Source organism: Orcinus orca, chromosome 11, assembly GCF_937001465.1.
Source record: "Orcinus orca chromosome 11, mOrcOrc1.1, whole genome shotgun sequence".
NCBI lineage: Eukaryota > Metazoa > Chordata > Mammalia > Artiodactyla > Delphinidae > Orcinus > Orcinus orca.
In genome coordinates, this window is record NC_064569.1 from 17,495,771 (window position 1) to 17,522,204 (window position 26,434).

Here is a 26,434-nt window from a genome sequence, read left to right on the forward strand (position 1 = left end):
TTATGATGCTCATCTGATAAGTGTGGAAGCTGAGCCATAGAGGCACCAAATAATATGCTTGTGGTTGAACAGTGAGTATTCCATGGCTGTGCAGGTATTGAAAACAGGTAAACTTGATACTAAACAATTCCCTATCCTGCCTCCATCACCTTTAAGTTTAGTGTTTTACTAATTTCTCATTTGTTTAGGTAATTCATCAACGTATTTAAGGTTTTGTTACCGATGATATTTTTTCACTTTTCAAGTTTGGGTGTTTATATACAGCTTGAGTACCTTGGACAGGTGCTATGTTTTGGGGAAATAACTGATTTTGTTGCTGGCAGTTATGTGCTTTCTTGTGGAAACCATGAAAGTTTTGTAAATGTGGACCAGGTCAACCTGCGAGCATGTTCTACGATAAATATAGTAACAATTCATTTGATTGAAGGTAATCACAGTAGACTAGCCAAGGGTACTTTCCTTTGGGAGATAAATGAGAGAAAGGACACAGAGTTATCTTCCACCAAAGCAAGGGATTAGTTTTACATATTTTTTTCCTTGGTAAATAACATCTCTGGATATAGATACTGCATTGTACGTCAAGTACCAGAAACCTAAACTCAAATTATTTATAAAGGATACAATATAGCAACTTAACCTTTTCCTCCAGAAAAGCAAAACACATAAACTATTTTCTTACAAATAAAGCAAAGAGGACAAGTAAAGCAAGCATCATGAAAAATATCACTAATTCAAATATTTTAATATTTTAGAAACTAGTGACTTTCCTACTTTTCTTCATTTCTTCCCTCCGTTTTGCAAATGTAGACGAACACATCACCATAAAAGGTCCAGAAAACTCAAATGATGTGGGGTGCTGGGGTTACTAGGAGATAACCTGAATCTTAACTGCCTCTTTCTTGCATTTTATTATGTATGCATAAGATCCCACCCAGTGAGCACCACAAAAGACAATTTTGTCTAACAAGCTAAGCATTTTTAAAAGAAAGCATAGAATTTTCTCGAAGCAACGAATTTTACATGGCATGGAATTTTCCTCCAGCAGAGAAGTTTACACATCTCTTACAGGCACACGTAACACAAGTCGCGGAGTATGCTGCACCCTATTCTAACCCACCAAATTTCTGAATGCATCTCAGAGTGTAGCAAAGAACTTATGACTTCCACAGTCCTGAAGAGGAGGTTTCAAAATCAGCTAACCAAAGTCTCCGATTATAAACAGGCTGCTCAACTCGCTGTGGGCCAACTGGCATTAAAGCCTGGTCACGGGTTCCCAGGCAGAGGAAATGCCAAGCCCAGTCCACACTGGGAAAGACGCTCATTTGGGTTCCGAGAACCGGCACACAGTGGGAAAAAGGACTGGCCTCCTCTGTTGACTGGTCATCTCCCTAGGACCCACAAATCAACCACTGAAATTCATTTTAGAGAAGCAAGTTTTTATAAGCTGATTCTATTTGGCCTATGGCTTGGGAAATCTGGAGCTGAGCCCTGAAAGCAGACTGGTCTTTATCAAACTGGCAAATGCCTTTTCCCTGGAACGTACAGAAGAGAGAGTGCTACGCAGAAATATACAGTGATTACGATCCACCCTCAGCTTTACTAGGATTTACTACAGCAGGATTGTATACTATGGACTTGGGGAAACCCACACTCCTAGATTTATTAATTTTTTTTCACAGTAACTCTTAAAAGTCTTTTCGGTGCTTGGTAACCTCCTGATTTCAGAGGACCGATCTATTCTTAGTTATCAACTGCTTTCTATTTGACTTGTAGCACAAAGTCAAATTCAATTAAAAAGGCAACCGTGAGAGGGACAGCTATTAAGTGGAGAAAATGAAAATAAGAACCAAAATAGCAGACTCTGGCCATTTATCAGTTTTATTGTTTGAAGTCGCTTCCCTTCCAGAGCACTGCCTAATTTGGAAGTGGTGCTACAGAAATCAGTCAGTGATCCGTACAAGTGTTTCAGAAGTCAGAACAATAAGAAAATGAGGGCAGATAAGGTCAGAGGGCCTGAGCTTTAAACTCTTAACAGCTCCAGAATCTGTTACTAACAGCATATCTTACAGAATAGGATTGACATCTTGTTAAGGTATTAGTGTAAAAAATCAGAACTTGGTTTATAGTAAGATACGGTATATGAATTTTAATGATATTTGGTATTAAGTCTTTGTTAAGCCAATATAAACTATTGCCTAAAACTAGAGGTTCTGGTATCTTGAATATTAAAAAATAGTTTGCTTAACAATACATAGACATTGGGAAAGTATTTCATTTTAAAGGACCTTACAATAGATGCTCTACATTGCTGTTATGACAACACTATGCTTAGTACATTTAAGGCCTCAATTTTCCAATTTTCCTTCTGTATTGAAACATCTTGGCATTTCTTTCAAAGGCCAGATATAAATATGATAATGACTGTTTATGAAACATGCTGAGGTTTTATAAGGTTTATAAGACCTTACAGCAAAAAGCAACATACCACTTTAAGACTACCTTGTTTATAATATAGACTGAAACATAGCTACGGCACTATAGCACATACAGGGTAGCATAATATAGTATGGTAACATATTTATTATATAATACAAGTAAAAATGGTGGGGAAATGGTCATTATCAGACCACGTCTATTTTTATGGGAAATTGTGAGTCTGAGATAAAGTCTACACTGCTTAGTAACCCATAGAAGTATACTTAAAATTAACAAAACACTGCACTCAGTTTTGCAAAGTATTTTCCATTTTCAGAGACTGTGAGCCTGGATTTTTCTTTTTTTTGGCCAAATTAAACTAAAATTAAAACAGAAAATATGTATTGATATGAACATTCTCCATCACTGCCGGTAAACACATAAACTGGCCCAGCTTTGCTGGAAAATATTATGGCCATATTCATTACAAAAAACTTAAAAATCTGTACACATTTTGACCTACGTCTCCTTCAATGGAAAACAACATAGCCATACTCATCAAGGGCATTAAGAAGATGCATCTATCAGAACAAGTATCACCACTTCTAGAAATCTGACTTTAGAAAATAATCAGAGAAAAGTTTAAAGATAAAAAGATGCTTCTCTCAAATGTAATTTACATTATTTATGTTACATGGGTGAAAACAGAAACATTCTAAATGTCTAAGAAAGAGGTAACCATTAAGTAAATTAGAATACTTCCCAACAATGGAATATCATGTAGCCAATAAACGTAATGTATTATGGTCTTAATGAGGGGAAAATTAACCCCCCAAAGTTCAAAATTTTTATTTTAGAATAATTATTTTTATATGAAATAGATAAAAGACTGAAAGGTAGCATACCAAAATTTTAACAAGTTATCTCTGGGCAGTGATTTGGATGTTCTTTTTATACTTTTTCTAACTTACTACCATGAACAGATAGCATTTCTATAATCAAGCAAAGAACTCCAGACACTCCAGCACATACCTGATGATGGCTTTGACGGCAAACCTGACCACAGTGGAGAGCAGGAAGAGAGGGGTAACCAGGATGTGGAAGAGAGACAGTGAAGCAAAGGCCTCCGCAGGTTTGAGATTGTTCCCGCTGGCATACGCATGCGTCACAAATGTCTGTGCATAGAAAGGATTTTAGAGAAAGCTAGAGAAAGGTTCACAAATACTTGCGTTCAATTTTACAAGCCTAACAAATTCTACTATGCCAATATGTCCATTGCAACTCTGAAAAATATAATACAATTACTTCATCCGAATCACTCCCTAAGAAAAATAACACTTGCTATTGGTAGAGTACTTAATGGTTTACGTTCATTCTAGCAGTAAACTTGTGAAAGGGGCAAAACAGATTCTATTGACAGATTAGAAAATTAACTTCTGTCAGATTACTGAGATGGGGGAATAACCATGAGAGAATCCAGAGTTCTTAACACCTACTCAGGCTCTTTCCAACCAATACTAAATTTTCTGAGAGAAAAAAGGAAACATTCCAATGTTTTAGGGTCCCTATTGTGGATCTTTCCTAAAATCGCCAACAATGGTGTACAAGGCAGACTTGTTTACAAATATTTCTAAGTATAATACTAGCTCCTGGGTTTGTCCTTTTTGTTTGAAATATAATGTAATCATTTAACATTTTCCAGTTGTTGATCTAGCACTATCTTGTAAGAATGTCCAGGAACCAGGTCATGGAGGTTAGGACAGTACATTTTCAACCTCTGCTAATTTTGCTCCCCAGGACACATTTGGCAGTGTCTGGGGATATTTTTGATGGTACTAATGGCATCTAATAAGAAGCCAGGGATGCTGCTAGACATCCTAACGCAGAGGACAGGTTCTCACAACAAAGAATTAATTATTGGCCCCAAAAAGGTCCACAGTGCCACGGATGAGAAACCCCGGATTAGAACTATCACGATGGAGACAGCAAAGAGAAAACTGAAGGTGAGGTAATATATGCTACCACCCACCCATTCTTGTTCCTAAGTCATTTCTGAACACTGACTTAAGTCCATTTCTTAAGGTAAGAAAAAGTGGCTTACAGCAAGAACAGCTGCTATGGGAATTGCCGCGTTCATGAAGACTGTGGAAAGAAACCAAATACATTAGTTTCAGTGAACTGTGAGACATTTCAGTAACTTTAATTAATCATCAATTATTACTCTAACTTTCCTTGAAGACAGGAAAGACCAAGTACATTAAGTAACATTTTTGTCTTGAGTCCACAAACATTTCCCAGCTGGTATTTCCTGGTTCACAGTTGTGAACTCCCATAGGTGAGACTTAACCAGAAAATGTGAAAAATTATTTTTTTTATGAAATGTTACAAAGAGCAAAATGTAGATAAAGTTATTAGAATTTAACACATATGCATTCTTCAGAGTATTCACGGTCTGTATTTTGTTTGGTCCACTAAACTAACTTAAAAACATAAAAATTGGGATATTACACAGATAAAAAGAATTTGACATCACGTGAAAAATCTCCTTCCAGCAGTGATATTAATTTTCACTTATAGACCTTTTGTTTAATAAAATAGCTCCATATCCTGGACCCTCTGCTTGTTTAAATATCTCTCCAGGAATATATTGCACTATCACTTGATAAACATAATATGCAGAACTGAAATGAGAAAAACTCATACTTAGGCTAAAATACTAGCATTTGGAAGTAATAGGAAAAATAAAAAGCCAAGTTGATGATTTGTAGTTATTTTGTCATAAACCATAGAGTTTTAGGAACGGAGGACCAAAAAGTAACTGCATTGTTGGTAACAGGGCCAGGCAATGGCAGAGCAAGAACTATAATCTAGTTTTCTTGACGCTCAGAAGACAGTCCATCTAAAAACTATCACCAGCTCTCATGATCCGCTCTCATGAACTGTCCTTACCACTGTGTACAGACTCAGCCTGTGCTTCTGAAGGTCCAGAGGTGGCTTAGCTATCAAATCTGAATTCTTGTACGGTACCAGCAATCCAAACACGGCTCTGAGACTCATAACAGTACAGATGAAGAATCATGTTTCTGTCTTCACCTTTCTCTGGCTATTATTACCTTTTTTTTACTAAGTGTATTTCATTCTTTTCCTCCACATCATGATTTATAACTCATTCTAAATATCTTTAAATAAGTAATTTCCTCCTGATGAGGAAGAGTGAGAGCAGTTGCTATTTTACTAAAACCTATTTATTTGGCACTCTGCACCCAGTGCAGGTTATCAGGGACCCTTCTTACCTCATCATAAAGATGAGGATGAGACGCCCGAGGTCACACAACTGGGCTCCTCAGACCGTACTCACCACCACTTCACTCTGCCACTACTCAACCACTCACAATTACTGAGGTATGATGGGAGTACCTTCTCCTATTTAATGATTACAACTACCCTGCACAATAATGAGGAAACAACTTAGGAAAGATGAGTAACAGGCAAGATTCCAAACTAGGAGATGACAGAGCTTGGATAAAACCCAGACCTTTCTAGTCAAAAGCTTCATGTTCTTCCCACTTCTCCATATAAAACTCTATCAAAGTGAAGAGAGAAAAAATAAAATCGTATCCTTGTCTTTCGCCAAAAAATGAAATCCATGAACAGCACATGACCATTTGGCAGTGGAGATGAGGAAATGATTTAACAGAATCTCTTTTGCCCTCAGATATGATCTCCAGTGGCAAGAACACTGATCATAGAGCTGGATCTTCAGTTTTATTAGTATTTATCCTGTTTAACTTTGCTTTTCAATATTTTCCGATACCACAGATTGAGCGCTTTTATGTTTCAGGTGCTTTTCTAAACACATTACATACATTATCTTATTTAATTCCCCCAGGTATGCTTAATACCGCCCAACTTCCTGATGAGGAAACCAAGACACCACCAAATGCCGACCAAGGATGTATAGCAGACAAGTTGCTGAGGCAGGATTTCATTTCAGATCCGCCTGCACTCTAAGACCCAACAGTAACCACTATGTTATACAGTTGACATTTTTCTTTCTTTCTTTCTTTCTTTTTTTTTTTTTTTGGTCTAAACTTATGGTACTCTGCAAATACTATTTACAAAATATTTTTAACAGTGACAGAAGAGTGCCACGTCCACTGCCTCATTTGACCCTCACAATATACCTGTGAGAAAGGTATTATTCTTATTACACCAATTTTTAGAGGAGGAAACTGAGGGAGGTTATTGAACACTAGCCCACTTGCCAGGTGCGTTATACAAAACAATGAGTAGGAAGCCCTGGATGTAGTGCCTGGAATAGAGTCAATCAACAAGTCAATCAACATTTGCAGCATTCCTTAATCTATTCTAATCCTTACTACAATCCTACATGGTAGAGATTGTTATTTTCCACTGTCACACATGAAAAAATTGAGGCTTGGAGGATAGAAATAGTAACTTGGTCAAAGCCATACTGCTATGAAGTGGTACAACTGAGATTTAGAGCCAGGTCCATTCAACTCAGATAATGGAAGCTCTTCACCACCACCAACACCATACGTAACCAAATTGGAAAACTTGGAAGTGGTGTTAAGTGGAACTTTACACGACTGATACAAGAATTCCTGCTGCCTATAATCACAAAAACATGATTATGCATTTTCACCATCATGATTTCTTGTTTTTCTTTTCAGTATGGCCTCCTCTGTCCTCTTCTCTTTTGTCTCTGACTTTCAAAAACCAACCCAAATCTTACATAACTGGGTCAAGGTGAGTTAACAACCCACCTCTGCCATTTAGTAGCTGGATGATTTGGGGGAAACTCAAGTTACTTAAGCTCTCTCCACCTTAATCTTTTAATTTGCAAAATGAAGGTAATAACAGAATTAAAATCTTTGGGGAATTCCCTGACGGTCCAGTGGTTAGGACGCTGCACTTTCAATGCTGGGGCCTGAGTTCGATCCTGGTCCTGGCCAGGGAACTAAGATCCTGCAAGTCATGTGGCATGGCCCAAAAAAAAAAGAATCGAAATCATTGGGCTGTTGTGAGGATTAAATAGGACGATATATGTAAAGCTACTTATGGCAATAATTGGCTGAGTATCTCAATATATTTTTGTTATTATCATTATTATCATCATTATTTCTGGCTGTATCCATCCTCGCCACGAGAACCTCAGTCCACTGCAGAGACAAATATATTGTAGGAGCCAGCAGCTTAGAGCACTATCATATAAGCAAGTGACTATCGATCATTCCATCTTCTAGCGTTTTGACACCATATTAGCAGTGGTGCGGAGCTGGAAGATAAATCCCCTCCCCATTTCATTTCTAATGTATCCAGCATTAGGGCTAGAATAAATGAGCTATATAAACCAAATATTTTCCTTAAATCCATTTCACAAAAGTAATGTTTATAATCTCTAAGGACTCAAGTAGTTTAGAATTCAAAGGAAACAATCTATAAACCTCCAAAACTTTAAGTTGTTGAAGGTCTGGGGAACAATAGAAATGAGCAAAACTGACACACAAACTAAATCAAATATTAGTGAGAGTAGTTTGGCTAAGTTCAGAAGAATTGTACTAACACGAACTCATTATTCTTGAGAGCATTCAGTGTCACTCTCTGAGAAAAAAAACAATAATATTTTTGTAGCAATTGCTTTTTAAAAATTAGAGTTGTGGAGAAAATGCTTTGTATTTAAAAAGTCTTGAAAGTGTATTGGAAAAGAGGATTTTATGTGAATGCAGTTTGGCTTCTTTCAACTGGAAATGCTGACACTGTTTTCTCCTCAATTTTCAAAACTGGCATTTCACATGCAATCTTCGAGGAAACATAATAACATAAACTCCCAAAGAGACAGGGACGACAACCTCACATAATTTTTAAGGATGTCTGGGGACAAGAAGATCAACAGTATTACAGTCAAATCAATTTAAATAAATGTTTACTGAAAACCCATGATGCATCCCAACTGTAACTGATAAGAGGGTTTCAATTATCAGTACCATCCCCATTTTACAGATGAATCATCACCATCCCCATTTTACAGATGAAGAAACCAAGGATTTCGGATGTCAAGTAACATGGCAAAGACACACATTTGTAAAGAACTGAATTCAGGTCTACTTGACTCTTAGCTTGTCCTAACTCTGCTCTTTAAATTTAAATAACCTCGCGTGGCTAGCGGCTATTGGACCACACAAATGGAGAAAATAAATGGGCTTCCTCTGATGCCCAGGATGCCTCAATGATCACAAGTTAAAGTGAACAGACCACATGTTTTTCGGTGGTCCTCAGAGCAACAGCAACTTACTGGAGAGTGATGTATAAAGAGCAAAGGTTTTGAGACTGGATAGTTCTTTCATTCTTGTTTCTTCCACACTCTTGCAAAAGATGTGCTCCCAGGCGTACAACTTTAGAAGTTTGATGCCTTTCAGTATTTCATTTGTTTTCTTCAGTCTCTCAGTGGAATAATCCTATAAAAGAAAGGAATAAAAAACAATGCAAGCTGCATCCAAGTGAATCAGAGAGGCAATACCACATGCTAGATAGGGACTGAGGAGAGCGTGATTTCTGCCTGGCTCTGAGTCTAATGATGGCTGTGAGATTCCCGGGAGAAGCAATGAAACTCTCTGTACTGCTGCCTCCAGTGTGAAAATGAAGAGTTGAATGAGACGGCCTCAAATTTCTTTCCACCTAAAAAAACTGTTTATGCCTCTCTTGCTTTGGTTTAAATAAAAGCAGTTTCTTAAGTTTCACATGATTTCCTTGAATAATATCTGCAGATAACACACACAGACATGTAGGGAAATGACAAAGAGGCTTCCAATGGCTCCTTCTAATATCTGAATCGTTTCTTTCTCCCCTCAGAACTATCCCTCATACTTAGGAAAAGAGAAACAATGAATATAAGAAAAGTCAGTTTGCTTCTGATTTGGGAATGTGAGGGTACAGTAGTGTGTGTGCTCACACTGAGTCTTCATAAGACACTTATTGAAACCAAGCCTATTGTTTTTAACTTCAAGAAATCTCCACCTCCTTCCTCATAAGCTCTTGTGTAAGGCCTAACTTAGAGGTACTGACTGCTAACCACTTGGATTAACTGTGAAGAGATGTGTAGCAGACCCAAAAGCCTCTCTTTTGTCAACTGTTTCAGTTTCCTCCAAATCTTACATTAGAATTACTAGGAAAGTGCAACATCACCTGTGAACTCTCAAAAGGATCTGCAGAGTGGCAAAAGGCTGATAGAAGGAAGCAAAAGCAGCAAATGATCTGATTTTTTTTGAAGTATAGTTGATTTACAATGTTAATTACTGCTGTACAGAAAACTGGTTCCGCTATACATATACACATTCTTTTTTTATATTCTTTTCCATTATGGTTTCTCATAGGATATTGAATATAGCTCCCTGCGCTCTACAGTAGGACCTTGTCGTTTATCCATTCTATGTATAAATGCTACATCTGCTAACCCCAACCTCCCACTCCATCCCTCCCCCAACCCCTCCCCCTTGGCAACCATCAGTCTGTTCTCTATGTCCCTGATTCTGTTTCATAGATAAGTTCATTTGTCATCTTTTAGATTCCACATATAAGTGATATCATATGATATCTGTCTTTCTCTCACTGACTTACTTCACTTCGTATGATAATCTCTGGCTGCGTCCATGTTGCTGCAAATGGCATTAGCAAATGATCTGATTTTATTCATCCTTTTGTCTCTTGAGGGTCTTAAGGGCCTATCAGTGACTGCTTTGGTGAGTGAACGAATCAGTATGAATGGCTAAATGAAAGTCAGATGTTGGTTTGTCATGTCCCCTCTTTGTGTCCCTCTTCCACACCTTTCTGTATTCGTGTCCTGGAGTAAAGAGGGTAGATGGCTCAGACAGAAATAATAAGGAACCTCGTCAGAAGCGGCAGAAAAACAAGTGATAAAAACCACTTGTGTGACATGAGACTTGCTTGTCACGGTAGAAACACCAACTTGGGAAACAGTCCACCAGTGGCAGCATCCCTACACTTCACGCCTGATTTACAGACAGCCTTGCTCATATTTAATCAAACTTTATTTCTAAACATGCTGTCAACAATTTTATTATTTGCAAATATTTCTTTAAAAGAAGCCAATTCTTGCTCAAATAAAATGATTTCATGGCAAATTGAAGCCAGAAAGGGTCAATAATGAAGCTTTTTCTTGCTTGCCAAGTTGACCACGAACATACTCAGAGCAGCTGCCACTGAAACACTTCAGTGTAACTCCATAGCTCATCACATGGTCTGATTCAACCCTAGGGACATTTAATTTCAGAAGCGCCAAATCTGACCCTTTATTTGTTCCTCGATCCATTTCTCCCATGTCATTAATTGACATCCAATGTACGTGTAATCTAAAGTACCCATAAGTGGGTTCTCTAGTACCCGTAAGTATAGGTAAGTGACCTACAAGAAGATCCAAAGCCTCATCACATCATGACTTGTGAAAACATCAGGCATTGGGATTCTTGCATTTACAGTCTAAGATCGTTCTGTCTTAGATGTCAAATCCACTTTTAAAAATTGTTGAGCAGCCCAGAAATTTCCCATTTGCTGCCTAAGAACTGAAATGAAATATAATGATTTCCAAATAATCCTGAGTGGTATGTATTAATTTCCTATATTTTAAAAATAAAACCGCATGACTAGATTTTCCTAATAAAGTTTCCAAAAGATGTTACTTACAAGAGTGCTCTTCTGAGCCTCTGCCAACTTTGTAGCAATGAAGTACTGAATGGGCGCCAGGAGCACAATGACAGCAGCACCAACCAACGCGCTGGACCCAAGCAAATTGTAGAGCAGAATCACGCCCATTATGATCTAGCAGGGAAAATACAAGGCAAGGGGAAAAAGAATAGGGGTGTGGGGACCACTGCATGAAAGGAAGGATTTTTTTAGTGAAATTACAGTGTTTCTTAATTATTAGATTAAGTGTATTTGGAAGTCAGCTCAACTGTGACAGCTGAGTTTTACTATGATTTATCTGGCGAAGGCTAAATAGCTGGAATTTATTTTTAGTGTCATGATGTGTGCAACTGGTACCGAACCAATTTACTGCACGAAGTTGCAGAGGGGTCCCAAGGAGGCTTTCAACCTGAAACAGGCTTAAAATTTTTAAAAGAACACAAAATTTTTCTAGAAAATGTTGTCACCCGCCATAAATTTAACATCCCATATTCTCTTGGAACTGTATTAGCTTTTCAAGGCAAGGGGGATAGAAAGTAAGAACCAGCATCATCATGTAAGAGAACAAGATAGTTGTTTGTGGACTAAGTGATCTGAGCTCGTCAGCTCCTCAATGACCCCAGAAGTCACTTAATGACAAAAAGGGTAGGTCTAACTAAAACCGTGGAGAAGCTAATGCTGGTGCCCCATCTTACCTTACTTCCCTTTTTAAATTTATTTCCCAAACCGAAGACTGAACCATGTAGGCCTAGCCTCTCCAGTTTGTCACCTTCTTCTTTTAAAACTCAGGTTTTAACCCTGTTATCTTCTCTTGTTGTTGTTTTTTTTTCAATTTCCCAATAGCTCAGTTTATCACAGCTCAAGATGTCAACTAATGCATTGTATCCATACAGTTAAAGCCTTTAACCATGCCTATATGCCAATGATAACAGCTTATTAGTGACCTTCTGGAGGCAATGGCACATTAGTTTAGTGACTAATCAATTAGGCTCTTTGGGAATTCCAATCAAAATGAAAATTCCCTTCAGGTCACCTCTGATGCAGTCATTTAGAGGCAGCCTGGAATTTTTGATGCATTTTAAATTACACCATGTAGGCAGCTACCTAGTTGATCTGTGTATAAACACATTTTGATAAAATAAAGCACATTCTAAATCTTTGTGCCAAGCACTGTGAATGATATACACATGGATTTGGATTTCCATTACGAATGAAAAAACAAACAATAAATTTTAAAACTGATATCTTCTTGTTCTTATTTCCTCTGCAAATAAGAATCTTACTTATATTGACCTACCTGAACAGGCATAGCCCATAGATTGGGACACAGGAACAAGAACCACATGAGTTGATTGGTTTCAATGGCAACCAAGTTATTGATCTGACCCAGGGTCATCTCACCCATGGATAAATTAGATGTAGAAAGCCGCAGGATTTTATTGTATATCATGGCCTGAAAAAAAAAAAAAAAAGAAATGTACTTGAAGCTCTAAACTTAATAATCAACATTATGCTTATTTTCATTGAAAAAAATAACTTTTTAAAAATTTTTGAAAAAAAGGAGAAAAACCCTATAATGCCATCTTCTTAAGTCAACCATTATTTTCATTTCAGTATTGTTACTTTCAGTCCTCAACTAAAGAGAAACTTATTTTTTCTTGTGATATAATCTAAACATATATTCAAATTTAAACATAATCTCTGGAACAAACAGTAACAGAAATAAATAAATGCAAGATTTCAAAATATTTTAATATATTATTATAAGTATTATTTTTAATTCTCAGTGGGTTTATTAATTAGCTCTGTGGTTCTTTTTTATTCATTAGATCCTAGAAGCGTTGATGTCATAATATCACAGTGAAAATGGAAGGAAAAAACTAAACTGAAGCCTCTACCATTCCTATCACTGGATGGTATGTGGCATTTTCAAGAGGTCAAGATCATTCAAAGCTTGTACGTACCAGCAGGGCTCCACGGAGATTAATGCCAGTCTCTATGGTTACATAGTAGGAAGCCTGCAAAAATGTCCTTTGCAGAATAAGAGCCAAGAACAGAAGAACTGCTAGAACATAGGCATTTTCAAGAAATTCCTTTGATGAGAGGGTTTCTGAAGTCTTATCCCAAAAGAAAAAAAGATATAAATTAAAACTGTTCATATACTGGTATACAGTTTGCATGCATTAAACAATACATGGTTGTTAAATATAAAAATTCAATGTCTATAGTACAGCGATGGAATGAGCCACAGCAAGGCAATTTTGGGTTTTCCTCATAATATCCACAGATACAAATACAAACCCGTTCAATGTAAAAATTCCCAAATTGATGATTAAGATGGCTGGAAATGCCTGAAGGCATTTGTAGGAAAAAAGGTATATTAAAAATTTTTTAAGTTGAATACATTTTCTACAAAGATATAGTCTACCTTAGTTAACTGGAAAATAGTAAACCAAGATAGAAGTTAGTTTAGACTGTAATTTAGAAGTAGAAGCTAAAAGCTGATAGTCGGTCAGAAAGACCAATGGGACAAAAATAAAATTTCCAAGACCAATGAAACTAAAATACAATTTCCATAGCCTTATTAATTTAAAATAATTCTACAGAGTTGACTTTTTCTGATCTTCATCTATCTGAATTCATATAATGAAATAAATTATAAAATACATAATTTGGCTATTTATTTCACCCACATGACACTTTCAGTGACAAAACACAACTTATGAAAAACTGTTTTAGTCAGATTATGACTTAAGTCATCATAAGAATATACAAATTGATTGCTTTTTGTTTGTAACTAGCATATGGTAACTTGTTTGTTAGAAGTAAGGGAAAAGCAACACTCAAATCAACACATGTCAATTTGGGCACTCTTCAGTTTTTATGGTTTAGATCCGTTAAATTCTACTTCTGGTCCCCTTCCTCTTCTTTCCTGGGGATACGTACAAATGTGTAAGTGTCTTCCTTCTCAGAAAAATACATGGTTAATATGTGTAAGGGAGAGGGATGATGGAATTCTATGTGGAATTCCGATATCTGTATGTAAATCAGGCTACTAGGGACAAAACATCACAAACGTGTATTAAATGGTAAAATATCTGGTTCACCTCTATTACAATTGAGCACTAATATATGCAAGGAACTGGGCTAAGCATTGTGGGCACAAATGGGAACTGTTCTTAGTTGCTCTGTTTAAAAGAGCTCACAACCTAGAAAGGTAAGTATATCCACAAATAACCTGCTTCATTATAAATAGCATTTATGGTAAGTGTCAACGCAAAGTGAACAACGTGTTAGAAGGGTACCAAGGAGAGTCAAATTCCAACGAGGACAAGCAGAAAAAGTTTCACCGAAGATGCAGCATTTACTGCAGGCTTTGAAAATGTGTACAATTTTAATAGGTAAAGAAGGGCTTCCCTGGTGGCGCAGTGGTTGAGAGTCCGCCTGCCGATGCAGGGGACGCGGGTTCGTGCCCCGGTCCGGGAGGATCCCACATGCCACGGAGCGGCTGAGCCCGTGAGCCATGGCCGCTGGGTCTGCGCGTCCGGAGTCTGTGCTCCGCGACGGGAGAGGCCACAGCAGTGAGGCCCGCGTACCGCAAAAAAAAAAAAAAAAAAAAGGTAAAGAAAAGAGGACAGGAAATTAGATTGAGAGAATAGAAAAGGAAAATTGATTCATCGGGACTAGAGTTTCTATATGTGAAACTAGGGAAATCAACTCTTATTTTAGAAAGAAACTAGGTGGGAAGTTCATGATGCAGACTTTCTTAAGAACAGGAAATACAAGATATAAATTTATAACAACAAATAATTTATACTATATAGTCCCCAACAGTAATATAATATCTAATAAAAGTATAATGTGACTGGCCCTGATAATTGTGAAACAGGATGATGGCTTTTACTATATAGGAAAAGATAAAAGTACATACTACAAATCACATTGCCGATATCATTGGTCATAGGCCTCTAAAAAAGTGACTCAGCCACCCTCATGTACTCATGCATGAAAATTCTTTACAGAATTGCTATAAAGATCTAATAAAATAATCAATAGGAAATTTCTGAGCATCGTTTCCAGCACACAGTAAACGCTTATTAAATGTTTATAGTCTCTCAATCTGAGAAATAATTTTGTTGGCCACATCCATTCATTGAATACATACACTCATGTTTTTCTCTACAAGGAAAATTATTGTTTTCTTTCTTTTAAAAAGCATTCAATTCTCTGTAAATAAGCCTGTTTGAATGGCTCATAAAACTGCATTTTAAAAAAGTAACAAGTATAAAGAAATTTGCCAATAATATGTTTCCTTTCAAAAGCACCACAAACTTACTCCTGTTGTGTTATTTGTCCCATTCTGTGTTTCATTCACACGTTGAACGATTCCAGAAATACAGAGAGGTCCAGCAAAACCCAGTAAGTCAGCAAGATAACGAAATGTGCTACTAAGTAGAATGGGTCTCCCGAAAGCTGTGTACATTGCCAGCCATATAGATGGGGTCCGATTCGGATGCTCGGCCACTTTTTTCTGAAAGAAAAAAAAAAAACCTTGAGGAACCATAATAAAATAATAGAGCAGCAATTAATCCTAGGAACTATGGACATCTCTTCCAATATTTCTTATATTTTAAAAGATTAAAAATAAATGTTACTGAATCCCTTTCAATATGGTACATAGAGTCTGGTATCCTTGCATCCTTTGTAAACAATAACTACTGAATGTGTTTTAATGAAATAGAGAGAATGAAGAGTAACCAGGCCAGTTTTTCACACATTTTGTATTATTTTTCGTTGTCAAAGGATGACCCCAAATTCTTAAGACCAAACTAATTTTAATTCCCTTTGATTTAGAAAATGAATAAATTTGTCATGAATATTACCAAATAACACTGTATGGAAAAGAAAATAGTAAAATACAAAGGTCCAGGTTATTGACAGTCTAGTTAACATTTCTGAAGTCACCAGATCACAAGAGATTCACCTATCAAGTTACAAGCTAAACAAAAGAGATCATCCAACTTCAAATTGTTTCTTCTCCAGGTATTTCCCATCTCCATAAATGGGGGTCGATAATTTTTTAAAAGTTACATTAGACTTGTGTTTCCTAGTTATTCCTCAAAGAAATGCAGAATGAAGAATGGCATATTTGCTTAAGCCAACTCATGGCTTCACACTTCTATAATCATGTGCTGAAAAGATTTTAAGACCTGAACAATTATAATTACATCTTGGAGAGGAAGTAGATAGAGTTTCTTCATTGTGGCAAAGAAGCTAACCCAATGCATTACAGTTCAATCGTGTTTCATATTCAACTCCCTGTGAGATGAATAATTCAGTTATTTTTTAAAGTTTATTGATAAAAGACATTAACACACTGAGTTCAAGTGACTCTGTATTATAAAGAGCAGTCAGAAAATTTAAGCTATGCTTAGGCTATAGCGTTCATCTTTGCTTTAGAAAAGAAGTTTTTAAAATATTATGAAGGGCTTCCCTGGTGGCACAGTGGTTGAGAGTCCGCCTGCCGATGCAGGAGACACGGGTTCGTGCCCCAGTCGGAGGGGCTGGGCCCGTGAGCCATGGCCGCTGAGCCTGTGCGTCCGGAGCCTGTGCTCTGCAATGGGAGAGGCCACAACAGTGAGAGGCCCGCGTACCGCAAAAAAATATATATATATATTATGCAATACTTTTCCCAGAGGTGAAACCAGAGAGGTGACTCAGGTTCGTTTGTAGTAACCATTTCCTGCAATATTAATTTCATAACACACATTTTTGACACAAAACAGAGGTCATTTTCATCATTTACCATAAATGCTTTGTTGATCTTGATTTAGAACAGCCAAAAACTCTTTAATTGATCCATCATACCCAATTCCCTTCCAATGTTGGTGTAAATACTCCTATTTTTAATTACAATAATATCTGTAGGTGACAGCAATATAAAATACATCTTCCACGGTGGCTATCACACAGAACTACTCAGAATGATAACAAGACAAATTGAAAATATCCAAAGGTTCTGATATTTAAATTTTTAAAAGCAATTATAAATACCCAGAGAAAGTACAAGAAGAAACCAATTTTGCCAGATAGGTAGCATGATACATGGAGTAGGTAGGTGATGCCCCTTTATTTAATTTAGTTCCCCAATTTTGAAATACAGAATCCAAATTTTAATTAATAATTAATTTAAGGGTTTTAGTTTCTCAAAAGTTATTCATGGATACTTTCCCTTTAAATAACAAAATTATTGACAAGATACCTGAAAAAAGACAATGAAAATTCCATGAATTATTAATATATGGTGGCAAGGATTAGACACACACAATTATTGAACTTCATTCTTACTTTCTATTTGGTCCTAGAGAAAAGACAGTGTTCTCTCTGTCCCTCCTCATGTAGTGACTGGGCAACTCACACACCATATTTCATAGGCTCTACTGGTATATTCTCAGCAGCCCAGTTAACATGACTCAAAACTACTGGGAAAGACAGATTGAGAAAATCTGCTCTTCCTTAACTGTAGGTATTATTTAAGCTTAGTGCCTTTATATTAATAGGCCCATTCTCTACAATCACGGACATGAAAAACAGATACTAACTTACCTTTTGTTCTTCATATGCATCTTTCAAACAAACATAATTTGTTACCGCCCTCATTGCTATTGGTAATTTTCCAATTGCCTTCAGATCAATAGGCTTTTTATGAGCAGATATGATGAGCGTGTTCATCCACCAGTATGTTGCTTTTGACAGTAAATTCACAAACGGTTGAAGAAATCTCACACCCAGATCCTGGAGGTCTTCAGGAGGCTTTACTTTCTGAGGATTCATGAAGAACACATATCTCTGTGGCAAGAAAAATTCCACAGGATAACAACCTAACTCTTTTTCCACATACTAAAAATAAAATTTTAACCTTTTCTACATTTTCATTTCATGAGGCCAAAATTTATATTTTCATACTTCTTTCCATCCCTTTCTGAAATATCCTTCTGAGGAAAAAAAAAATCCCTTTCGTTGTGACTACATTCTAATTAAATTCCAGAATTTCACACTTAATACACTTGGGCCAATGCTAAAAATCAATTACCCCTTTAAAAGAGAGTTATCACTAAAAATCAATCTTTCGTGATATCCTTTCACGATATTTCATGATACTTAGTGGTAGATTCAACTAAATGAATATTTTTACATCGTGCAGATTGCTTACATGTGTTATCAACACCACTGTTGAGTCACTCTGTTAATTTGTGGTCTGGCTAATGTTCGCTGTTTCCACTACCCATTGCAACATGTATCTTGTCATTCACAGCAAATTCAGAGTGCTCTGACAGAAAATGAACATTGAAAACTCAGTCACTAGTATATCACACTATATAACGGGCAGCGTTATGTGGCGGGAAGTACAATAGGTTTGTAATCACAGACCAGGTATGAGACTTGACCATATTACTTTGGCTATACAGCTAGAGTTATACCTACGGAAGTTTCTTCACCAATGAAATGAGCAAACTGGATTAGGTTATCTTCTTTTCCATTCAAAATCTCTACGAATACACTAATTTGATTAAGCCAGGTTTGATTGGACCAATCATGGATGATGGAACTACCTGATGAAAACAGTTTCATCTATAATATAGACGAAGCATAATGTTTGGCACATCATAGGCACTTGATCAATATTTATGAATGAATACAGTAAATAGATTCCAGGGTCACACTGAGATTTGGGGAACATTAATGGTCTGAAACTTAGTAATTAGTTCAATTTTATATTTATACACATAGATGATATTTCACTGTTTATCCTCTTAAATACTGATTCTTAACTGACAATGATCTTTAATATTCAGGTCTTAAACTCCAGTAACTATACAAAATCCCTAGATACCTACTCTGATGCGAATGACATTGATCTCCACGGCCATCAGGAGTCCATTCAAAATGACCATTATGCCAGTGATGCAGAAACGCAGGTCTGATACTCCCCAACCAGACTGCCAGTATTTGACCAACTTTATGGTTTTCGTGATAAAGGCCATTACCCAATACAGGAATAAGGCTGAAAAAACAAAAAGAAAAGATACAATCTTTCACTGCTATTTTTTTAAAGCTTCACTGAAATTTCAATATAAATACAGTGTTGACAAAGACAATTTAAGATATTCTATTTCCAGATAATTTTATTTGTTAACAAAACAACAGATACGCTTTAGTGTACTTTTGGAGTTTTGAATTGGAAGTATGATAATGACTTTATAATATTAGTGCTTCCACTCTGACTATGTGGGATAGATGTGCAGATATAGGAAGACATGTAAATAGGACAGACTATACTCTTCAGAACTTAACATGTAATTAATTCTATAGACTTTAAAGTTGACTTTATATTTTGGTCTTGTTTTTTAAGAAGCCCTGATTATATAAAGAGTTAACAAACTGTAACCTATCCATTAGTAAGTATGTTGCAATTGCCAGGGGTGTTATCCTGGAATTATTATGGAATCTATGTAGCAATGTAATAGGGTTTCTGCTTTACTGATCAGAATTCAGGTAAGTAAGTGACTCTTCTCACCCAAATGGTTTAAAACACCACAGGCATCCACAGTACACAGAGAAGAACACTGATCCTATAGAGCAAACTAGACCACAAGTAGGTCAGAAAAGTAGGGATCTATATCATCTCATAACCACAGCCAGCATTTTGCAGAAATATGAGATGAAAGCACAGACTTTCCTAGAAATCTGTCGTCAAGGATCCAGTATACTTTGAACTTTGAATAAAGCTCAGTACAAATGAATATGAGATGAGCAAGAAGAAATCTAAAATACACAGAAGACAATCCCGCTTGGACAGCACTTACCAAAACCAGAAAGTTTAAGGGTGATCACAACTTCCTTAGAGAGAAATAACTGAACATTGGCATAGAAACTTATATCTTTTTTTTTAGCTTAAAATACAGGGATTGTCAGAATGGATTTAGAACAAATAAGTGGACCAAATTATGCGCTATCTGAAGAGATTCACCTTAATATAAAGAAACAGTAGATTGAAAATAAGTGGGTGGAAAAAGCTATACAATGAAAACAAGAAGCATTAGAAACCCGGAGTGGTTATATTAGTATCAGATAAAATAGACTTCAAGACAGAGTATTATCAGAAAATTTTAAACTTTTAATTATGATAACTGTGTCATTTTTCATAAAGACAATAAAAAATACACATATGCCTAATGAAGATGTAGAAAGTCTGAACATTATCAACCACCTTGAACTACTTTATATGTATAAGACTGATATTTAATATTATAAAAATACACCACCTCTTCAAAATCTACATTATTGTTAAATTCACATGGTACTCGTACACACTATATACTCACTCAGAAAACAAGAAGCAATAAATTGAAAATAATGGAAATCATATAAAGAATGTTCTCTGATCACGATGAAGTTAAATTAAAAATCAAGAATAAGCATACTGACTTTTCTATTGCTGTTTAACAAATTATGATAGGTTTAGAAATTTAAAACAACACACATTTATTATCTCACAGTTTCTGTGAATCAAGGCTGCAATCCAGGTGTGGACTAGGGCTACAGTCTCAACAGCTTTGGTATCTTCATCTTTGCCAAACCTTATTGGCTGGAAGCAAGTCACAGGTCCACTCATACTCAAGTCACTCAAGGTCCACTCACACTCAAGTCACAGGTCCACTCACACTCAAAGTATACAGAGTGTGAACACCAGGCAGAGATAATGGAGGTAACCTTTGGATTTTTCCACACACTAAGATATCTAGACATCTCCAAATATTTGGAAATTAAACAATATGCAAGAGGGAGGAGATATGGGGATATATGTATAGCCAATTCACTTTGTTATAAAGCAGAAACTAACACACCATTGTAAAGCAATTATACTCCAATAAAGATGTAAAAAAAATACATTTCTAATTAACCACATGTTAAAAAAGAAATCACTAGGGAAATTAGAAAACATTTCAACTAAGTTATAAGGAAAATACTACAGATTAAAAAATTAAGAATTGCAACTAAAATAATACTTAGAGGAAAATTTATGGCTTTAGATATTTATTTTAGAAAAAATTAGGTCCAAAATCAATGACCTAAGCTTCCACCTTAAAAGCTAAGGAAATAACAATGAACAAAATAAAAAGATGAGAGATAACTGTAAAAGGCAATAAAATAGAAAATGAATAACTGAGAAAATGAACAAATCCAACAAGGTTGATTTTTTTGAAAAGATCAAGAAAATTCATAAGTCCCCAGCTAGGCTGATCAGGAAAACAACACAGATTTACCAATATTAGGAATAAAAGAAGAGTTATCCCTCATATCCTATGTACTTAAAAAGTATGATCAGGGAATATCCTGAACAACATTTATGACAATAAATCCAAAAACTTAGATGAAATAGAAATTTTCTTTATATGTGGAAGATACAAATGAACTTATTTACAAAACAGAAACAGACTCATAGACTTAGAGAATGAACTTATGGTCACCAGGGAGGAAGGATGAGGGGGAGGGATAGTTACGGAGTTTGGGACTGACATGTACACACTGCTATATTTAAGATGGATAATCAGCAAGGACCTACTGTAAAGCACAGGGAACTCTGCTAAATATTATCTAACAACCTAAATGGGAAAAGAACTTGAAAAAGAATAGATACATGTATATGTATAACTGAATCACTTTGCTGTACAGCTGAACTATCAACTATCACAACATTGTTAATCAACTATACTCCAATATAAAATAAAAAGTTAAGAAAATAAAGATAACTTCCCTTGAATCTAAAAAAAAAAGTAAAATAAAAATAAGCTTGTGTAATTTCAGAAAACAAAGGAAAATTTCTCAAAAACTGTAACTGCCAAAACTGCCATAAGAAGAAACAGATACTCTGAAGAGTCGATAATAAAGAAATAAATTTATAATTTAAAATCCCTCCTTAGTTAAAACTCCAGGTCCAGATGACTTCACTGGTGAATTCTACTGAACATTTAAGGAAGAAATGAAATTAATCTCACACAATGTCCTTCAGAAAACAGAGAAATAGAGAACATTTTCCAATTCATCTGTGTATCCCAGCATATAAAAGCCTGACGAAGCTATTGTGAGAAGAAAAAAAAAAAAAAAAAACCCAGACCAATATCCCTTACAATAAATGTAAAAAACCCTAACAAACTCTAGCAATATGTAGCATGGATAACAAATCATGACAATGTATGGCTTAGCCCAGTATGCTCGGTTACTTTATCATTTGAAAAACCAATCAATGTACATCAGCAGAAACAACAGAAATATAATTGCTACAAGTGATGCAGGAAAAAAAAGTCTTTCAATAAAATTCAACATTTATCATGACTAAAAAAAGAAACCCTTGAGAAAGCAAAGCTTTGCATAGAAAAAAACTTACTTGATAAGGTCTTATATAAAAAGCTTAGGGCTTCCCTGGTGGCACAATGGTTGAGAGTCCACCTACTGATGCAGGCGACACGGGTTCGTGCCCCGGTCCGGGAAGATCCCACATGCCACGGAGTGGCTAGGCCTGTGAGCCATGGCCTCTGAGCCTGCGCTCCGCAGTGGAAGAGGCCACAACAGTGAGAGGCCCGCATACCGCAAAAAAAAAAAAAAAAAGCCTATAATCAATTTTATAATTAAGTATGAAAGATTATATTCCCCTAACATCAGGAGCTAGATAAGGATTTCACTCTCACCATGTCTATTCTGCATCTTACTGGAGGTTCTAGGTAGTGCAATATAGCAAGAAAAAGAAAAAAAAGCATAAAGTTTGAAAAGAAACAAGTATAACTGTCTCTACTTTCAGATGGTATGTTTGTTTATATAGAAAATCCCAAAAAACTTACAGAGCAATAATTAAAAGTGATGAGTGAATTTCCATGGTAGCAAGATACAAGGTCAATATAAAAAACCTGTTGTACTTTACACACTGGCAGAAACAATTGGAAAATAAAATTTTAAATACACTTCCATTTATAACAGCAGTGGTAAAACAAAAAAGCTAATAATAATTTTAACGAGACATGAAAGATCTCTACATCTCTATAAAATATTGCTACAGGAAATGAAAGGAGACCTAAAAAAGTAAAGAATGAATTGTGAGACTCAACGTTTTTAAGATGTCAGTTCTCCCCCAAATTGTTCTGTACATTCAGGGCGATCCCTATCATAAGCCCCCCAAGGAATTTATTTTTAAAGTAGGAACTGACGACCTGATTCTAACCCGTATATGGTAATAAAAAAGAACTAAAGTATCCAAAACAGTCTTGGGAGAAAAACAAAGAAAACAAGCTGTATGATCGTAATACATGACTTCAAGACCTCCAAAGCTACAGTAATCAAGACAGAATAGCGATGGCATAAAAATCCATGACTGTATCAAAGGAATGGAAAATATAGAGCCAAGAAATAGATCATACTTAAAGTCATTTGCTTTAATTTCTTCAAAGTTCCCCAAGAAATCCAATGAGAACCGGAAAGTCTGTTCCACAAATGGTGCTCAAACACAGCTATACATTTGGAAAAAAAAGAACCTTGACACCAACCTCATATACCATACACACAACCAATTTTAAATGAATCACAGTCCTAAAAATAAAAACTGAAAGTATAAAGCTTCTTAAAAAACCCAGGAGAATATGAGGGCAACATATTTTGAAGGAAGGCAAAGATTTAAGACACAGAGAGCAGTAACTATACATGAAAAAATAATAAATTATACTACATTAAAATTAAAATCTGTTCATCAAAAGACCCTGTTAAGTAAATGAGTTTGCAAGCCACAGACTGGGAGGGAAATATTCTCAAAACATGTGTCTGATGACATGCTAGTGTCTAGTATATACAAACTACTCCTACAACTCAATAATAAAAATGCAGTCCAATAAAAAGTGGGCAGGAGATATGAATATGCACTTCACAAAAATAACAAATGGCCAATAAACTCATCAAAAGTGTTCAACATCATTAGTCATCAGGGAAATGCAAATTAAAACCACAATGTGTTATTAGTACACACCCACCAGCATGGCTAAATTAGAAAATCAAGATCTTCAAACGGATGTGAAACAACTGGAATTCCCACACACTGTTAGTAAGCATGTAAAATAAACCACTTTGAGAAAAAATCTTGTGGTTTCTTACAAATATAAACATTTATGTACCTACCCTATGACCCAGCAATTTCATTCCTAGGTATTTACCCAAAAGAAATAAAAACATACATTCACAAAAAACTTGTACATGCATGTTTATAGCAGCTTTTTTTCATGATAGCCAAAATCTGAAGACAGTCCAGGGGTCTACTGACAAGAGAATGGAAAAACTGTGGTATATGTATACAGTAGAATACAACCCAACAATCACAAGAACAAAATACTGATTGATATTACATTATGGGTGACCCTCCAAAAATCATGCTGAGAGAAAGAAGTCTTACACAGAAGAGTTTACACTGTATGATTCAATTTATGTGAAGTTCTAGAACAGGCAACTCTAATCCACGGTGAGAAAAAAATCGGTTAGATGTGCCTCTACAGAGATGAAAATGAGGATTGATTAGTAAGGGGCACAAGAAAATTTTCACGGATGATGACAGTGTTCTAGATCATGATAGGGTTATACAGGTGTATGCATTTAACAAATTAAGATTTCTGTACTTTGGTATGTAAATTTTATCTCACAAAAAGAACTGCAAACAAATATTTAACTTTAGCTAATAATATGCATGCTGAAATAATCAGGGAGTGATGAATAGCAACGCCTGTGACTTACTTTAAAATGCATCAAAAAATTAAGATGAATTGATGGATGAATAGGGGAGTGGAAAGATGTAGATATTTGATAAAATAAATAGAAGAAAATGTATACTGAAGAATCTACGTGGTAGAAAAATAAGTATTCATCTAATGCTTTCAACTTTCTGTATGTTTGGTGATGTTCGTAATATAATGTTGGGACAAAATTACTAGTTCTGGGTTCTTAACATGTGTGATTCTTCTAGGTCCAAATATTTCTCTCCTAAAATAAGAAGAAAGTTAGACTAGCTTTTAACCCTATAAGTCCTTCCAGAAATATGATCAAATTGTGCCCTCTGTCTTGTATCTACATAAAAATTTAGAGCCGGATTCTGACTGCATTTCCTTCAAAATATTATTAAATTGCACATTTCCTTTCTAATTACATCTTATAACTCTTATATCCACATCAGTTTTTCAGAAACTTAATGTCAAGAGTATTGAATTCCCAATGTTATTTGTATTTTTGCTGTTGCCTTTTTTTGGCATCTACATAAGATTTCCGTAATAATATCTGCCTACAATTTTATACCAAACGGCTTTCTATTAAGATAATTCTGACTTGGACAAGCCTTTTAAATGAATATTGAACCCTGACAACTTGTTTTTATTTGATTACCTTTGCTGAATCATATAATGTGATGCAACACAGAATTAAATCATCAGCACATATCACTTATTCATTTCAAATTTTAATATCCTCTGGATAAACAAATAAAATAATATTTGTGTGGTTTAATCATTCCTTTTCCTAACTGCTATATTCAGTAGTCAATGTCATTTTCATCAAATAACAATCAAACGAAATCCATGAACCTTAGAAAACTGTTAAGCATTTACTCACACAAAAACATACAACTCTGCCTACCATTTTAGAGGACACACAGTCCTCTGCAGCCCATGCATGATCCATGTTCTGTAACTTCACCTCAGCTTTCTATATGAAGGTGTACACCAAGGAATGCAAGGATGGATCACAGTATTACATGTAACTATTTGGAATGAGTTCTTTATTTCAGCATAAAGCAAAAAATAAAATTAGGAAAACTTTAGACAGCCTCTGATTTCCACAGGACAAGAAGGCAAGAGAGGCTTATAAAAAGTAATGTTAGGCAGGATGTAGATGTGAGGGGCTATGCTTTGGGGGCAGCTGCTTCTCAGGAGAGTATAGTTTTCAGCATGCAGTGAACCACACTCCACTGCAGAGAGGCCCCCGATGCCTCAAGAGCAATTCTAGGAAGAGTATGACACGCCCACAGCATCCATGAAAGACTTGGATCTTTGGAAAATGCCTCAGGCCTCCAAACCAGAGGCAGAAACACGCAGAACTAGCTGGGGTGACTTGCTCATCAGATGTCCTGAGGGGATAGAGTTTTCACAGCCTATAATAACTCAACTTACTTCATCTCCACGTTTAATGGGAGACTAAAGAAGAATTCTCATGCCTT

At 35.9% G+C, this 26,434-nt stretch overlaps 1 protein-coding gene across 4 annotated transcripts in view; it reads right to left on the reverse strand.

Annotated features, from left to right (window-relative positions):
* ABCC9 (ATP binding cassette subfamily C member 9) overlaps window positions 1-26,434 on the reverse strand; it is a 148,438-nt gene that overhangs the window by 108,979 nt on the left and 13,025 nt on the right. For all 4 annotated transcript variants that reach the window (XM_004270927.3, XM_049694242.1, XM_049694240.1 and 1 more), the window contains exons 7-15: window positions 19,035-19,201; window positions 17,743-17,985; window positions 15,473-15,667; window positions 13,101-13,253; window positions 12,434-12,589; window positions 11,137-11,271; window positions 8,732-8,894; window positions 4,517-4,557; window positions 3,448-3,590 (exon numbers count right to left, since the gene is read on the reverse strand). In XM_004270927.3, the coding sequence (XP_004270975.1) occupies window positions 3,448-3,590; window positions 4,517-4,557; window positions 8,732-8,894; window positions 11,137-11,271; window positions 12,434-12,589; window positions 13,101-13,253; window positions 15,473-15,667; window positions 17,743-17,985; window positions 19,035-19,201 (1,396 nt within the window). The remainder of the gene's footprint in view (window positions 1-3,447; window positions 3,591-4,516; window positions 4,558-8,731; window positions 8,895-11,136; window positions 11,272-12,433; window positions 12,590-13,100; window positions 13,254-15,472; window positions 15,668-17,742; window positions 17,986-19,034; window positions 19,202-26,434) is intronic.